Source organism: Erpetoichthys calabaricus, chromosome 13 (genome assembly GCF_900747795.2).
Source record: "Erpetoichthys calabaricus chromosome 13, fErpCal1.3, whole genome shotgun sequence".
Taxonomy (NCBI): domain Eukaryota; kingdom Metazoa; phylum Chordata; class Cladistia; order Polypteriformes; family Polypteridae; genus Erpetoichthys; species Erpetoichthys calabaricus.
In genome coordinates this window covers 5167063-5185686 of record NC_041406.2, presented here as the reverse complement: position 1 = coordinate 5185686, position 18624 = coordinate 5167063, and the positions used below count along the sequence as shown (strand labels likewise).

Sequence of the window (18624 nt, the reverse complement as noted above, 5' to 3'; positions counted from 1 at the left end):
ACAACAAAGTAAAGCAAGATGGTATTTATTAATGAGTACTAATACCAAATAGAACAAGATATGACAGAAAATAAATAATAACAGTCTGGAAATAGTCTTTAGAAAAAGCTAATGGAAAATGTCGAAGATTTTGATTTAGCAAACGATGTAATTCATAAGATGCTTTCACTGACATTCAGACAAAACAGTCACACATGTCTCGGCCCCTGACGTCACCTTCGCCCTCTCCCTCTAAGCCCCTCGGAAAAGCCATGTTTATGTTCAGATTCCAGGTGGGACTTCGTGACATGTGATATTGCACACACTTGATTGGCTGGCTGTCCGTATGGTCAGGGCCATCTTACCAGCATCTTAGGCCACCCGGACAAAGTACAGCGCTGGGGCCCCTCTTTTGATATTGTGACATGTGACTCCCTGTCTCGCACCCTAAAACATGAGACCGAGTCTCAGTACTTAGCAAAACTAACTTTATTCAACTTGAAACAGTGAACAACAGGTTTATTAATTGCAGCGGGAGAACGGGCATAGTCGGGGCAAGGTCAGTGGCCAAGTTATACTGTTTCCTGCATTTATAATGTTCCTTGCGTCACCCATCGGAAGCAGGCGCGTATCGTGTGATCTCGTTTGGCTCGTAGTTGTTACCGCAGCGTGATGCTGCTGTGCTGAGAACCTGAGGTCACCTTGGCAATGGACAAGCAGCCCTCCATAGATGCGGCAGTCCCGTTTCGGCGTGTTGTCTTGTTGGGGGGGTCCTGAAAGAGTTCAGAAACCTCACAATAGCAAAACAGAAACACGCATAGGCACAGAAACATGGTGAGCCCCTATACTCCTAGGACCCCCAGCCAGTTTGTGCCCATACGTTAAGACGGCCCTGTGCAAGACGGATGACTTTGCTCAAATTTTTGGGTCTTCTTTACACATCTCTGTTCCCAAGTGATAAGATGATCGAAGCAAACTCAAGGCAAAACGTCGAAACAGGTGATAGATTACTGATAGAAGAGTAGATGCTTTGATGTTAATTGCCATTGTTAGTGTCCTGTAAATTCAGTTCATCTTGTTGGCCTGAGCAAAATATAATAAAAATATAAGCATCTGTTTTTAAAGAATTGAAAATGTGCCACTCCCGGATGGTGGGCAGGGGACCTTTTCACCAATAACTCAAAAATGAAACAATCAAGTATCCTGAAGTTGTAAGTTGTACTCGGCGCCAGGCGCGTATTGCGCCATCTCAATCAGCTCGTAGTTGTTTCCATGGCGTGATGCTGCTGCGCTGCGAACCTGTGGTTACCTCGGCAGCAGACAAGCAGTCCTTCACAGACGCGGCAGTCACGTATCTCTGTGTCATCCTGTTGGGGGGAGGGGGGGGTCCTGAAAGAGTTCAGAAACCTCACAATAGTAAAACAGAAACACGCATAGGCACAGAAACATGGTGGGCCCCTATGCTCCTAGGACCCCCGGCCAGTTTATGCCCATACGTTAAGACAACCCTGTGTAAGATGGATGACTTTGCTCAAAGTTTTGGGTCTTTACACATCTCTGTTCCCAAGTGATAAGATGATCAATGTGGCCCGAGGCAAAACGTCGAAACAGGTGATAGATTACTGAAAGAAGAGAAGATGCTTTGATGTTAATTGCCCCCGTAAGTGTCCTGTAAATTCAGTTCTTCTTGTTGCTCTGAACAAAATATTATGAAAATATAAGCATCTGTTTGTAAAGAATTGAAAATGTGCCACTCCAGGATGGTGGGCAGGGGACTTTTTAAACAATAACTCAAAATGAAGAAATTGAGTATCCAGAAGTTGTAATTACCAAGGTGATCGATCCCCCACCCACTCGATGTAACAATCAAGTATCCTTGAGGCGAAATTACAGAGTGGAATCGACCGCCCCCAAACTCAATATGAGTCCGTGAGATGAAATAACCAAGAAGGACCCCCTTTGAGTGGGTGAGGGGTAAAGCGATCGAGTCTCACGTCGAAATGCCTCATTGCTTTAAATGAAGCGGTCTCCACACACTGCATTGGTAAAAGTGTGATCAGCTCTCTTGGGGGTCTTAATCTTGCCTTGGTTGAGACACACGAGGGTACTGAGGAAATGCTGAGGGTACATGTAGGGCAAAAAAAGTGGGGTCTCGTGAGAATATCAAAGACAGACATAAAATGAATGGAGAGGGTACATGTAGGGCACGAGATCTCAATGTATTCCATTACTTGTCTTCAACAGGTAGGCATAGCTAATTAAAAATATAATATGCATATATATAAGCATAAGGGGAAGAAAAGGGTCACCGTATGACCCCACCACGACAAAACAACAGGGCTTCAGAATTTGAGAAGTGAGCGAAAGACCAACGCTTGAGCAATTTTAAATGAGAAATGTGCCAGCTAGGGGGTCCCATTAGCTGGTCTTTCTGTGTTGTCCTCACTTTCCATTTTTCTTGACTACTTTTTGAAGGAGCTCCTCACACGGTCACCAAGTCGATGACAATTGTTTTTATTTACACAGTCCTTTTATTCCATAGGAAATGACAGCCCTGGGAAGTAAATTATGTATCAGCATCCGCCAGCCGTGCATCCATCCCTCTATCAATTATTGACAAACCACTTCAATCCTTCAGCTCGGCGCCGACTGCCCGGTCAAAGAGGGCCTCAGCTATTGCAGGGTGACTTGTTTAGGACCACACGGGTGGAGCTAAAACTGAAATCGAGCAGCTCCCAATTACCTCTCGGACAGCAATTAGAGTGGAACTGACACGTGAAAGAGGGGAATTGGCGGAGCTCCGGCCTTTAAAGGACGCGTCATTCCTCGGCACTTCGTTACTAACCTCTCCGTGTGTGTGTGTGTGTGTGTGTCTTTTCTCCCAAGGAAAAAAAAGAAAGGACAACAAATCGACAGGTCGGCCTGTTAAAGAATTTTGAGCACAGCCTGGCATTCCTTTTATGTCGGTCGTACTAAAGTACTGAGAAATCACCCTTGGTGCTTTGTATCAATATTTCACAAGTGTCATAAAAGTTTAATTGCCACAGTAATATTTCTTGGCTCTATTAATCTTTCATCAGAAGCATTTCATGGAACTGGGCTGACGAACTGTGGAGCAGACCTGAAATGATTTGTTTTTAGACAAGAGGGTAACATTAAACTGTTTGCTTTTCTTTTTTTTTTTTGCAGGCAATTGTTTGGGACTGGGACTCCAATGGGAAGCACGACTTCATCGGAGAGTTCCATTCAACGTTTAAAGAAATGCGAGGAGCCATGGACGGGAGACAGGTAGGCCAAACTGTAGTAACCTCGTCGACTTTGGTCAGGGGCCTACGGGGTCTCCGGTGGGGGATTTAAAGAGATGGCAAACACATCTCAGGCAGCACATGGCAGGTCAGCACTCCAGAATGTTCGTGAAAGAGCGAACTGGAGCAGAACAACTGCTTCATTGAAAGAGACAAAATGAAGGCACAAAAACATAAATAAAATAAAATGACATTGCATTATATTTGAAAGGCACCATATGAGAGACAGGCAATGTTATATAAGAGACAGAAACGAAGGGCACCTTGACAGACAGATAGACAGACAGACAGACAGACAGACAGACAGACAGACAGACAGACAGACAGACAGACAGACAGATAGATAGATAGATAGATAGATAGATAGATAGATAGATAGATAGATAGATAGATAGATAGATAGATATGAAAGGCACTATATAATAGATAGATAGATATGAAAGGCACTATATAATAGATAGATAGATAGATAGATAGATAGATAGATAGATAGATAGATAGATAGATAGATAGATAGATAGATAGATATGAAAGGCACTATATAATGAATAGATAGATAGATATGAAAGGCACTATATAATAGATAGATAGATATGAAAGGCACTATATAATAGATAGATAGATAGATAGATAGATAGATAGATAGATAGATAGATAGATAGATAGATAGATAGATAGATAGATAGATAGATAGATAGATAGATAGATAGATAGATAGATATGAAAGGAACTATGAGAAAATACAGGAGGGTATACAGAGGAAGAAGATAGCAAAGATGAAGTGGGAAAGTCAGAGAGATGCAGAAAGTAGACAACAGCACAAGGAGATAAGGTGCAATGTGAAGAGAGAGGTGGCGAAGGCTAAAGAAAAGGCGTATGATGAGCTCTATGAGAGGTTGGACACTAAGGAGGGAGAAAAGGACCAGTGGGCTGGACAGAGGGACCGAGATGGGAAAGATGTGCAGCAGGTTAGGGTGATAAAGGATAAAGATGGAAACGTACTCACAAGCGAGGAGAGTGTGTTGAGCAGATGGAAAGAGTACTTTGAGAGGCTGATGAAGGAAGAGAACGAGAGAAAGAAGAGGTTGGATGATGTGGAGATAGTGAATCAGGAAGTGCAACGGATTACCAAGGAGGAAGTCAGGACAGCTATGAAGAGGATGAAGAATGGAAAGGCCGTTGGTCCAGATGACATACCTATGGAAGCATGGAAGGGTTTAGGAGAGATGGCAGTGGAGTTTTTAACCAGATTGTTTAATGTAATCTTGGAAAGTGAGAGGATGCCTGAGGAGTGGAGAAGAAGTGTACTGGTGCTGATATTTAAGAATAAGGAGGATGTGCAGGACTGTAGTAACTTCAGGGGGATAAAATTGATGAGCCACAGCATGAAGTTATGGGAAAGAGTAGTGGAATCTCGGTTAAGAAGTCAGATGATTAGTGAGCAGCAGGATGGTTTCATGCCAGGAAAGAGCACCACAGATGTGATGTTTGCTCTGAGGATGTTGATGGTGAAGTTTAGAGAAGGCCAGAAGGAGTTGCATTGCGTCTTTGTGGACCTGAAGAAAGCATATGACAGGGTGACTGAGAGGAGCTGTGGTATCGTATGAGGAAGTTGGGAGTGGCAGAGAAGTACATAAGAGTTGTATAGGATATGTACAAGGGAAGTGTGACAGTGGTGAGGTCTGCAGTAGGAGTGACGGAGGTGGGATTACATCAGGGATGTACAGGCTGACAGATGAGATTAGACAGAAGTCCCTGTGGACTGTGATGTTTGCTGATGACATTGTGATCTGTAGCGAGAGTAAGGAGCAGGTTTAGGAGACCCTGGAGAGGTGGAGATATGCTCTAGAGAGGAGAGGAATGAAGGTCAGTAGGACCACCACGAGAGAATACATGTGTGTGAATGAGATGGAGGTCAAAGGAATGGTGAGGATGAGGGAGTAGAGTTTGGTGAAGGTGGATGAGTTTAAATACTTGGGATCAACAGTACAGAGTAATGGGGATTGTGGAAGAGAAGTGAAAAAGAGAGTGCAGGCAGGGTGGAGTGGGTGGAGAAGAGTGTCAGGAGTGATTTGTGACAGACGGATATCAGCAAGAGTGAAAGGGAAGGTCTACAGGATGGTAGTGAGACCAGCTATGTTATATGAGCTGGAGACGGTGCATTGGGTGTGACGAGGATGGACAGGATTAGAATTGAGGACATTAGAGGGTCAGCTCAGGTGGGACGGTTGGGAGACAAAGTCAGAGAGGTGAGATTGCATTGGTTTGGACATGTGCAGAGGAGAGATGCTGGGTATATTGGGAGAAGGATGCTAAGGATAGAGCTGCCATGGAAGAGAAAAAGAGGAAGACCTAAGAGAAGGTTTATGGATGAGGTGAGAGAGGACATGCAGGTGATGGGGGTGACAGAACAAGATGACAAGGACAGGAAGATATGGAAGAAGATGATCCGCTGTGGCAACCCCTAATGGGAGCAGCCGAAAGAAGAAGAAAATCTATAGATATCTACAGTATAACATAGATAGTGTGAATTGGGCCACTGTATAGCGCCTGACCCAGCACAGACTCACTCGGAGGCATGTGTAAAAACACAAAGACTTTTATTTTTCTTCAGCTGGAGGGCATGTCTTCCCCGTGAACCCACAAGCCACAACACAGTACCAAAGCACTTTCAGCAAACCACAACCGCACAATAACAACCAGGAAAGGCACTATACAATGTACAGTATGTGTGTGTATATATATATATATATATATATATATATATATATATATATATATATATATACACATCCATCCATCCCATCCATTTTCTAACCTGCTATATCCTAACTACAGAGTCACGGGGGTCTGCTGTAGCCAATCCCAACCAGCACAGGGCGCAAGGCAGGAAACAAACCCCGGGCAGGGCGCCAGTCCACCACAGGGCACACACACCCACACAACAAGCAAACACTAGGGACAATTTTGGATTGCCAATGCACCTAACTTGCATGTCTTTGGACTATGGGAGGACCCGGAAAGCGAACCCAGGTCTCCTTACTTCAAGGCATTAGCGCTACCACTGCACCACCATGTCGCCCTGTATATATATATATATATATATATATATATATATATATATATATATATGTGTGTATGTATATATATTGGTAGGGATGGCACTACATAATAGTTGAAAAAGACATGACAGATGGAAAAATAGATAGGAAAGTCACTATATAATACAAAAGCACTACATAGGTAGTTATCCATATTAAGTATCTATCTATTTATCTATCTATCTATTACTAACCGAGAATGGTAAACCGGAAGGCACGGACCCAAGTACACGGCGATGGGACCAGGAGACATAGTGTGCAGGCGCCTACAGCGCGCGTCTCATAAACCGCAAGCGACGTCTGATCCACCGCAAACGAAGGAGTCACGGCTCAAAAACGAAGGAGCTCAACTAACGTAAATAAGAAATGAAGCAACAACGTGCCCATAGCTAACGACTAACAACACAGCCACACAAAAAAGAGGATTCTGCGCTGCACCACAGAGTCAAATGGAAGAGGCTACGGAGGCCCCACAGGTCCACAACGATAGTACGGAAGGCGCGGGAAAGTACGAAAGTCGCAGGCGCCTACAACGCGCTTCTGAACTAAACGTCCACACTACACAGCATGGTCCACGCGCTCCTAACACACCGCAAGCATAAACACGACATAGTACAGAAACCCCACAGATCTGGACTCCACAGCATATGTGAATCACATTACAGTAATACAATATTAAGCACATTACAGTAATACAATATTGACAGTACAACCACAGAAAACACAGGCTAACCGAGAATGGTAAACCACAAGCCCGCCTGGATAGAATCAATGAACGCAGGCGCCTACAACGCGCGTCTGAAATGCAACAAGCAAAGCAGGCACGTCTCCAAAAAGAAAGAGCTCGACTGACACACGTCCACACTACACAGCATAGTCAAACCCGACATAGTACAGAAGGTGCAGGCGCCTACAACGTGCTTCAAAAGCACCGCAAGCAAAATCCCGAGATAGTACAGAAGCCCCAAAGATCCGGACTCCACAGCATATGTGAATCACATTACAGTAAGACAATATTATAAGTACTCACAGAAAACACAAACAGAAAAGGCTTCGGCGTCCCACCCCACAGTCACACCAGGGAAAGTACGGAGGCCCCAAATGTCCAGAAAACACAGCATAGTCAAACCCGACATAGTACGGAGGGTGCATGCGCCTATACACCGCAAGCGAAGGAGCCACGGTTCAGAAACAAAAGAGCTCAACTAACGGAAATAAGTAATTTTAACAGTAAGTGCAATTATCCATATTACTAACAGTAAACAACATATAACTAATGGAGTCACGGTTACGGCTCCAAAACGAGAAACACCATTAACCCGGCAGGATTACCACAACACAGTCTTAACCAACTTTATGTAGCCTTCTCAAGAGAGTACAAAACCCTACACGTCCACACTACACAGCATAGTCAAACCCGACATAGTGCAGAAGGTGCAGGCGCCTACAACACATTTCTAAAGCACCGCAAGCAAAAAGCCGAGATAGTACAGAAGCCCCGAAGATCCGGACTTCACAGCATATGTAAATCACATTACAGTAATACAACACTATAAGTACTCACAGAAAACACAAACAGAAGAGGCTTTCGCGTCCCGCTCCAAAAGAGTTCAACTAACGGAAATAGGAAATTTTAACAGTAAGTGCAATTATCCATATTACTAACAGTAAACAATGTATACCTAATCAACAAATCCCAAGGACAGACCATGGACAGAGTCGGCCTTTACCTCTCTGAGCCTGTATTTAGACATGGACAACTTTATGTAGCCTTCTCAAGAGTTCGGCATGCATGTGACGTTAACGTCAAGATTATAATGACTCCATACCAAGGAAAACTCATTCAAGGACAACACGCCATCTTTACTACAAATGTGGTGTATGAAGATATACTTTGTGCGTCATCTACACCTTTACACTCCAATATATCTCATACATAGATCTGCGCAAACTCAAAGACATTCTATACTTACATAACATAACAATTAAACTGCTATTGTCATTTACATGTATTACATAGGCCTACAGATGTCGTGACGGTAAACATGATACATATGTAACAATTACCAAGACAGACAATAATCTCTTATCTATTGCGGGTTACCCATGAACCGGGGGTTGGCGAGCGAAGCGAGCAGGGGGCAGAGCCCCCTAGTATAAATTATAGAAAAGGTATAATATAATGAATATATATACAGTATATAGATATATATCAAATGGTAAGAAAAGCCACTGTATAATTGTTCAAAAAGATAGATAGATAGATAGATAGATAGATAGATAGATAGATAGATAGATAGATAGATAGATAGATAGATAGATATGTAAGGCACTATATAATGGGTAGATAGATAGATAGATAGATAGATAGATAGATAGATAGATAGATAGATAGATAGATAGATAGATAGATAGATAGATAGATAGATAGATATGTAAGGCACTATATAATGGGTAGATAGATAGATAGATAGATAGATAGATAGATAGATAGATAGATAGATAGATAGATAGATAGATAGATAGATAGATAGATAGATAGATATGAAAGGCACTATATAATAGATAGATAGATAGATAGATAGATATATATGAAAGGCACTATAGATAGATAGATAGATAGATAGATAGATAGATAGATAGATAGATAGATAGATAGATAGATAGATAGATAGATAGATAGATAGATAGATAGATAGATAGATAGATATGAAAGGCACTATATAATAGATAGATAGATAGATAGATAGATATGTAAGGCACTATATGATAGATAGATACCATAAGAGAATGCAGTATTTTAAATAAAGTCCTGTACTTGTTTAACTCCAAAGAGCTGGTGCTCAGTATCAAAGCGCACTATAAAACATAACTGCTGGTTGTGCTCCACTTATGTAGCACCAGTCGTCTCTTTCTGTCAGGCTGTCTGATCGCACGTTTGACTCACGTCTGTCCCTGTGTGATTCACGTCACCTACAGTACCTCCAGTAAGATAACAGAACCAAAGGGCAGGTGCCTGTCAGTGGCTCAGCTGTTAAAGTTCACCCGGACTGCTGGTTCAGTCCATGCCCCTGACTCATTGTGTGACCCCAATCCATCACTTCACTTTTCTGTAATGGGCCACTGGGGCTCAGTGTAGGTGCCCGGCAGGACACGGCAGTGGGCAGGGGATCCGTCAGTGACAGAGCCCACTCTTCCACACTGAGCCAATTTTATAATTGCCAAATCGGCTTAACAAGCACATCTTTGGGATTCAGGGGGAATGTCCTAATGGCCAATGGGAGAACATGTAAAATGAATACAGATGGCTGGGCATGAAATTTGAACACAGAAAGCTGAATCCATGTGGCAGCAATGCTGACCCCTGCACTACCAAGAAAGGCACTATATACAGTTACACTGCGGTGTGTTTCTGTGTTTCCTTCAGTGGTCTGTTGCGGTGTCCAAGGCTGGTTTCTGTCTAATGGCCATTTCTGCTCCCCAGGACCTCAGATATAAAGCCGCAGATCCAGCAGATGAGTGGATAGAAAGATTATCTTTTTTTTTTAAAAGGATGAAAGAATAATTAAAAGATTGTTTGCTGCTGAAATTTGCTAAAGTTCACTTGGAGGAAACCTTTTAATTATTAATTCCGCCTAAAGACTCATTTGCATGGAAATGAAAAGCACATTACCCTCAATCAGGAAGTCAAACTGGGACCCTCTAAAATAAGACGGGGCGTTAATTCCTGAAAAGCGGGATATTGAGCACGTCTCTGCCAAATCTGAAGATTAAACATTTATATCTACGACCCATCTGACTGTGTATAAAATATATTAAAAAACAGAGATCTGTTCACATCTGGAGTGGCACACTGGTTACGGGCTGCATCTCACAGGTCCAGAGAACTGAGTTCCGGCTTTATTTTCTGTGTGGAGTTGGCTTGTTCTTCTTGTATTCTTGTTGGTTTTTATTCCGGTTTTCTCACATTTTTCATTACTTGCTGATTGTAGATTGTCTTGTAATGAATGACCATATGGTGTGTGCCATCTAAATGTGGTGTGGCAGCAACGGCTGTGGGCTTCAAAGTCAATGACTTCTGGTTCAAAACACACTTCTGCCTTACTCTGCGCCCTTCAGAAGACCCTTACATTCACATTTCCATTTATTTGCTCAGCAGATGAGTTTATTCAAAGCAACTTTCATAAAAGATCAACGTAATCGAGTAAACATCTCTCTGGGGGACAGTTTGGGAACAAATGTGACAGGACAAGGGTCTAAAAATGAGCATTACAAGGGAAAGTTCAGAACAAAATACAAGTGAGTCACAATTCCAGGTTACAAAACCTACCAACTGATGTCACTGAGGCGGACGCTCATCCAACAGCAGAGTCTTCTGGGACACATTGAGGTGGTCAGCAGTTTGGATGGAGGTGGACAGCCTGTCTCACCAAACTAGGAGCTACTTATGAAAAGAGTCAGGATTGAGATTGGATACCGAGCAGAGGTGACCTCATCAAACCATCTTCAATTTGACGGCTATCCACTGAACAATCACTTCTTAAACTTGTGAGAAAAGAGCCATAAAGGTAAAAAAGGGGTTGGGGTTCCACCCCGTATATTCATTAATTTGGAAAACAAGAAATAAATCAGTCGCATTGATGGACAGACTAGTCACTTAGGACTGAGTCCAAGATGGGACTGCTAAACAAAACAAAGTGGCTGGTGTTATAGTCAGTCAGGCGGAAGGGGTGTGTCCAAGGGGCTGAAGGCGGAAGTGAGGTCAGAGGTAGGGCGGGGCCTGGAACCAGAAGTTAAGTCTGCTCAAAGACTGCACTTAGAGTTAGGAAGGCTTCTGGGTAGTCATAGTGCACCCTCTTAACCCACTGGCATACCACGTTTATTCAAGCCCATGGACTCCAATGATACACAATGAGGGGGTCAACAGTTTGGATGGAGGTGGGCAGCTTGTTCCACCAAACTAGGAGCTTCTTATGAAAAGAGTCAGGATTGAAACTTGATACCATGCAGAGATGGCATCACCAAACCTTTATCATTGGCAGATCTGACTGGTCGAGAAGGAGCACAGCACCCCACCCGTGCCTCCCAAGGTGCTGACCCATTGACTGCTCTGTAGGCAAACATCAAGGGTTTGAAGTTATTCGGTGTGCCTACACTCACTTCCACTCACATTTCCATGTATTTGCTCAGCAGATGCTTTTATCCAAAGAGACTTCCAAATAGACATGAGTCTTGGGGGGCTGTTTGGGAACAAACGTGACAGGACAAGGAGGCAAAATTGATCACCACAAGTGAAGAGCTCAGAACAAAATACAAGCAAGCAGGTTAGAAAACTTAACAGCTAACTAACATAAGTGAGACAGAAGTCCATCAAACGTAAGAGTCTTCAAGTTCTTCTTAAACACGATGATCAGTTTGGATGGAGGTGGGCAGCTTGTTCCACCAAACTAGGAGCTTCTTATGAAAAGAGTCAGGACTGAAACTTGATACCATGCAGATATGGCATCACCAAACTTTTATCATTGGCAGATCTGACTGGTCGAGAAGGAGCATAGCACCCCACCCATATCTCCCTAGGTGCTGACCCATTGACTTCTCTGTAGGCAAACATCAAGGGGTTTGAAGTTAATGGGTGCGCCTACACTCACTTCCACTCACATTTCCATGTATTTGCTCAGCAGATGCTTTTATCCAAAGAGACTTCTGAGTAGACATCAGTCTGGGGGCGCTGTTTGGGAACAAGCGTGACAGGACAAGGAGGCAAAATTGATCACCACAAGTGAAGAGCTCGGAACAAAATACAAGCAAGTAGGTTAGAAAACTTAACAGCTAACTAACATGAGTGAGACAGAAGTCCATCAAACTTAAGAGTCTTCAAGCTCTTCTTAAACACAATGATCAGTTTGGATGGGAGGTGGGAAACTCATTCCACCAGCAAGGGTCTGGACTGAGATTTGATGTCAGGGGTGGCATCATCAGCTGCAATTCAACAGCAGACTTGAGTGGGCAAGAAGGACAGAGGACCTCCCAAGTGTCTCCACATATACAGGCGCTGACCTGTTGACTGTCCTATAAACCGCAATCTATATATATAATTCACTAAGCCGGAAGACAAGTAGCCACCCATGGAAAGCACGCCGGAAGGGGCGTGGATTTACTAAGCCGCCGACAAGTAAGACACCCATGGCGCACGCAGGAAGGAGCCACGCGCCACCAACTGTAAGACCATTGGATACAACGGCAACTCGCAGAGCCACGGCCACCAACTCAGACGCGACGCCTCGGAAACATGCCGTCATTTCTGTTTGTCTGTGCCACAGTCCACATGCAGCTCTGAGCCACGTTGACTTTTCATTAGTCAACCTCAGTGGAACCTTGGTTCACACAGAGGCAGCGCTAGAGAGAGAGACAGAGGCACACACAGGCAGCGCGACAGAGAGAGCCGCGCAATCCTTTAAAAACTGAGGTTAAAACACAATGAAGGAAGCAGTCTTTAAAAACCAATAAGCCCTGTGCCTCTTTTTCATTAGCGTCTCACCTGCTTCACCGCCCTGCAACAGTCGAGATGCTTTTCTCAGCAGCTGACCTTCTTTGTGCCTGACTCCACTACTGTCAGTCGCCTGATTAAAAATGGTGAACTCCTGCAATGTTACTGTCTTGGTTGGCTTTTAAATAAAGTTCGGATTTGTTCAAATGTTCCTTTTTTTTCCCCTGTGCTTAAAACTCATTTTAAAAAAAAGTGTTTATACAACTGCTGCAATGTTACAGAGAGAGAGGGGGGGGGGGGGGGGGGTATGGGCTGGGGAGGCTCGCGTGCTGCTGAGAGAGAGAGAGAGAGAGAGAGAGAGGGGGGGTATGGGGCTGGGGAGGCTCGCGTGCTGCTGAGAGAGAGAGAGAGAGAGAGAGAGAGAGAGGGGGGGGTATGGGCTGGGGAGGCTCACGTGCCTGCTGAGAGAGAGAGAGAGAGGGGGGGGTATGGGCTGGGGAGGCTCGCGTGCTGCTGAGAGAGAGAGAGAGAGAGAGAGAGAGAGAGAGAGAGAGCCTGTGCGTGCAGCTGAGCAGGGAGCCTGGGTGTTTATGTCAGTGTTATTCAATGTTTTTACAATTACACTGTGAATTCTATGGTGTACTTAACTATATTTGTGCTTAAAAATCTTTAAAAAAAAATATATTTACATACACGTTCGTACGGTCTGGAACGGATTAATTGTATGTAAATACAATCCTATGGGGGAAATTGCTTCGGTTCACGAACAAATCGGTTTATGATCAGAGGTTTGAAACGAATTATGGTCGTGAACCGAGGTTCCACTGTATATTGAGTCTAGAAAACATGATCAGCAAGTCTTTGATAGGCTGCAACAAAATGATGAAAGAACGGGCACATTTTTTTTCTCTCAAGCTGGGTGGGTGGGTGTTAGTTAGTTAATTAGTTACTCGAAGGATTTCAAGATTTAATATGCACAAGCGGTAATACTGCAAAAGCAGCCCAAACCAGAAAAGAAAGCTGGCAAAAAGTGGCTGACAAATTAAACGCGTGTGCATTGTACTTACTGAAAGCAGCATTACGGATTTTGCAAATGTTTAATTTTTTCCCTCTGCTTAAAAAACATTAAAAAAGCGGCGTGATTATGTGGCGTATACTACGCCGCGGGTTGGTATGCAGCGTGTAAAACAGTTTGTTTGTCGTGGATAATTTGCCTTTTACTTTAACACGAAGACAATTTCCTGTTAGATTTGCCTTTGCAATGACAATTAATAAGGCACAGGGCCCAAACTTTCAAAAAGATGTGCATGTATCTGCCAAAACCAGTTTTCAGTCACGGACAGTAATATGTTGCTCTCTCCAGAGTTCCATCTTTTCATTCACTTACTGGTATGCCTGCAGGAACACGTGCAGCGACGCGAGAGAGAGAAGCAGAGCGACAACACACACGCATACAGCGCGCGCAGGGAGAGAGAGAGAGCGCTGGACGCATAAGAATAATAATACTTCATTACATTGATATACCGGTGTTTTCAGTATTCAAAGCGCTATCACACAGGGAGAAACCGGGAAGCGAACCCAAAATCTTCCACAGTCTCCTTACTGCAAAACAGCAGCACTACCATTGCGCTACAAGGCAGTTAAAGAATGCACGGCCTCGATCGTAGCGTGCATTGTTTGCAATGTTACTTTTCTTGGTGGCTTATTACATTACGGATGTTTCACATGTTAATTTTTTTCCCTGTGCTTAAAAGACATAAAAAAAGTGTTTCTCAACTGTGACTCCGGAACAACTCAGTACGCAAGCTATATTAAGCATCAACAACGAAGACTCGCTACACCTTAATCTACAAGTACTGACACTTATCCCTACCCGACGAAGTAACTTTCACCAGCATGGCCTTCATCATCACAGACGATCCGCTTTCAGTCACGGACAATTGTATGTTGCTCTTTCCAGAGGTCCATCTTTTCATTCACTCACAGTGGTATCCACAAACCCACGCCATTTGGACAACTGTGTCGTTCAGCAAGTGTTCACCCATCAATACATAATTATGCGGTATATGTTACGCCGCGGGTTGGCTAGTACAATTTATTTCTGTATAGTCCCCAAAATCACACAAGGAAGTTCCGGCAATGGGCTTTACCAGGCCCTGCCTTTTGACAGCCCCCCCAGCCTTTACTCTCTAAGAAGACAAGGAAAAACTCCCCAAAAAACATCTGTGCAGGGAAAAATGGAAGAACCTTGGGAAAGGCAGTTCAAAGAGAGAGGTTGGGCACACAGTGGGTGTCAAAAAGAAGGGGGTCAATACAATACAATATACAAAACAGAACACAAGTAATCCTCAATAGAGTATAATAGTGCAATAGAAATATTTACAAATACAGAGCAGAATTCAACAGTAGATAGTATCACGTAATATGATTTGGATTTGTTCAGAGTCATGAAGACCTCGCCCATCAAGCTGCCTCCCCCTATTGGCCATTCCACTGCTAAGTCAGCGCTGGGACAGCCAATCCGGGAAAAGGACCCCCCCTCTACCTGACAATTCCTGCGATCCTCCATCAGAGATGACTTTTCCTTTCTTGTTCTAGTAGGCAAGAATGAAGAATCTGAACTTTATACCATAAGTCCTGCTACAGGGTGCCAATAGAGTGACTTGAAAAGTGGAATGATGGCTAGTTGAATAGCAGACTTGCTGCTGCATTTTGAATCATCTGCAGTGGCTTGGTGACATGTGCCAGTGCACACACTCCGGCCAACAGAGAGCTGCAAGTAATTCAGACATGACAAGACCAAAGGACTGGACGAGGAGTTGGGCTGCAGATCCTGTCAGATCTGATCTGATATTGCAAATGTTGTACAGAGACTGAGACTGAGAGACCATTACAAGGTGGTCCCAGAAGGAGAGGTGGTCACCATTCTCCACCTCAAGGTTGTGTACTGACTTGGTGGGTGAGACGAGCTGAACAGAAAATGGGGTGCTGAATTACATGGAAGAGTTAGGGTAACAGGGAGGTCTGTCTTCGCCCAGGTTGAGCTGGAGATGGTGCACCTTCATCCAAGTTGCAATATCAGAAAGACATGGAGAAATTCTGGCTCTAGTCTATGACAGATACAGCTGGGTATCATCAGCATAGCCCTGATAAAGGAAACCATGAGATTGGATGATGGGGCCTGGTGAAGAGATGTATAGACAGAAGACGGGAGGGACCCAGCAGTGATCCAAGGGGACAACATGGTAGGATCTGCCCAAAGGGTAGGATAGAAACCAGCTGAGGGCAGTCCCAGTAATGCTAAAGTCAGCAAGGTGGATCTGATGGTTGACCATTTCATAGGCAGAGGAACGATCTCCCAGGATGAGCACAGATGACATGTCATTAGCTATTCACACAAACCAGAATTTAAATGCAAGGCTTCTTCAATTAGATGATGACCTACAACTTAGTGAGGAAGTCTGGACTGGACTAGACAGCATCAGGGATTGAAGTCTCATATTAGGAGTTTGTTATATTGTGGTAAGAGATGAGTTCAGAGGGGGTTGACAGGTTGGACTGGTTTCATAGCATAGGGTGACTATATAAGAAAGGGCAGAGCAGGCTCTTTACTTGTTAGGAGATTGCGTTCCTTTAATGTGGGAAGTGATGTCCTTCACATCTACAACAACTCTGTGATGGCCTGTGAAATTTTTATGCTGTGGTGTGTTTGGGCTGGTGACATCACCTCAAGAAGGGTCCACCGAATCAACATGGTAACTAAAAAGGGGAATTTCAGTTAAGGGACGCCTTCTGGACCTGCTGGAGGTAGCAGTGGAGCAGAGAACTTTCAGCCAGAAAATCATTCAGCAGAAGTGTGTCAAGAAATGTGACTGGGGCTCTGTTATATCAACAATAATTTGCCCTTGTAACATCTCATGGGGACTGGGACTGCCAAGTCAGAATGTTTTTATTTTTTTATTTTCTTGCTTTATTGTTTGCTGTGAGGGTGTTGATGGAGAAGTACAGAGAAGGCCAGGCGTCGCATTGTGTCTTTGTGGACCTGGAGAAAGAATATGACAGGAGCTGTGGTATTGGAAGAGGAAGTCGGGAGTGGCAGAGAAGTATGTAAGAGTTGCACAGGATATGTATGAGGGAAGTGTGACAGTGGGGAGGTCTACTGTAGGGAGGGTCAGAGGTGGGATTACATCAGGGATCGGCTCTGAGCCTTTTCTTATTTGGTGATGGACAGGTTGACAGAGGACATTAGACAGGAGTCCCCCGTGGACTGTGATGTTTGCAAATGACATTGTGATCTGTAGTGATAGTAGGGAGCAGGTTGAGGAGACCCTGAAGAGGTGGAAATATGCCCTATGGAGGAGAGGAATGAAGGTCAGTAGGACCACCATGACAGAATACATGTGTGTGAATGAGAGGGAGGCCAGTGGAATGGTGAGGATGAGGGAGTAGAGTTGGTGAAGGTGGAGGAGTTTAAATACTTTTGATCAACAGTACAGAGTAATGGGGATTGTGGAGGAGAAGTGAAGAAGAGAGTGCAGGCAGGATGGAATGGGTGGAGAAGAGTGTCAGGAGTGATTTGTGACAGACGGGTCAGCAAGAGTGAAAGGGAAGGTCTACAGGACGGTAGTGAGACCAGCTATGTTATATGGGCTGGAGACGGTGGCACAGGAGACAGAACAGGAGGTGGCAGAGATAAAGATGTTAAGATTGGCATTGAGTGTGATGAGGATGGACAGGATTAGAAATGAGGACATTAGAGGGTCAGCTCAGGTGGGACGGTAGGGGAGACAAAGTCAGAGAGGCGAGATGGCGTTGGTTTCGACATGTGCAGAGGAGAGATGAGGGGTATATTGGGAGAAGGGTGCTAAGGATAGAGCTGCCAGGGAAGAGGAAAAGAGGAAGACCTAAGAGAAGGTTTATGGATGTGCTGAGAGAGGACATGCAGGTGATGGGGGTGACAGAACAGAACAAGATGATGAGGACAGGAAGATATGGAAGTAGATGATTCACTGTGGCAAGCCCTAATGGGAGCAGCTGAAAGAAGAAGAAGAAGATAGTCATTCTGTTCTGATAGTCATATAGTGCTTTTCACATTTCTCTATTATATAGTGCCTTTCACAAATATCCATCCATCCATCCATTATCCAACCCGCTGAATCCGAACACAGGGTCACGGGGGTCTGCTGGAGCCAATCCCAGCCAACACAGGGCACAAGGCAGGAACCAATCCCGGGCAGGGTGCCAACCCACCACAGGACACACACAAACACACCCACACACCAAGCACACACTAGGGCCAATTAAGAATCGCCAATCCACCTAACCTGCATGTCTTTGGACTGTGGGAGGAAACCGGAGCGCCCGGAGGAAACCCACGCAGACACGGGGAGAACATGCAAAACTCCACGCAGGGAGGACCTGGGAAGCGAACCCAGGTCCCCAGGTCTCCCAACTGCGAGGCAGCAGCGCTACCCACTGCGCCACCGTGCCGCCCCTTTCACAAATATCTATCTATCTAATAAAGTCCGCCACAGATCTCCTTTCAAGTCCCCCTTTATTGTCCATTTCAAGAGCAATGAGGATCAAGAGGCTACAAAGCAAACAGCCAACAGAATCCGCAGTGAGTCACAAACCGTTTTACATTGTCTGCACCATGTATAGTGCTGCTTACTAAAACATCAAGTAATTACTTAACTGCTACTCATTAAAGATCAAACAAATATAAAGCAACAATAAACACTTCTTAGAAAAC

General features: G+C 44.3%; 1 protein-coding gene across 1 annotated transcript in view; it reads left to right on the top strand.

The window, feature by feature from the left end:
* Window positions 1-18624, top strand: part of LOC114663947 (copine-4) — a 391714-nt gene that overhangs the window by 269752 nt on the left and 103338 nt on the right. Inside the window, exon 7 of the mRNA XM_028817904.2 lies at window positions 3169-3267. Coding sequence (XP_028673737.1) covers window positions 3169-3267 — 99 coding nt within the window. The remainder of the gene's footprint in view (window positions 1-3168; window positions 3268-18624) is intronic.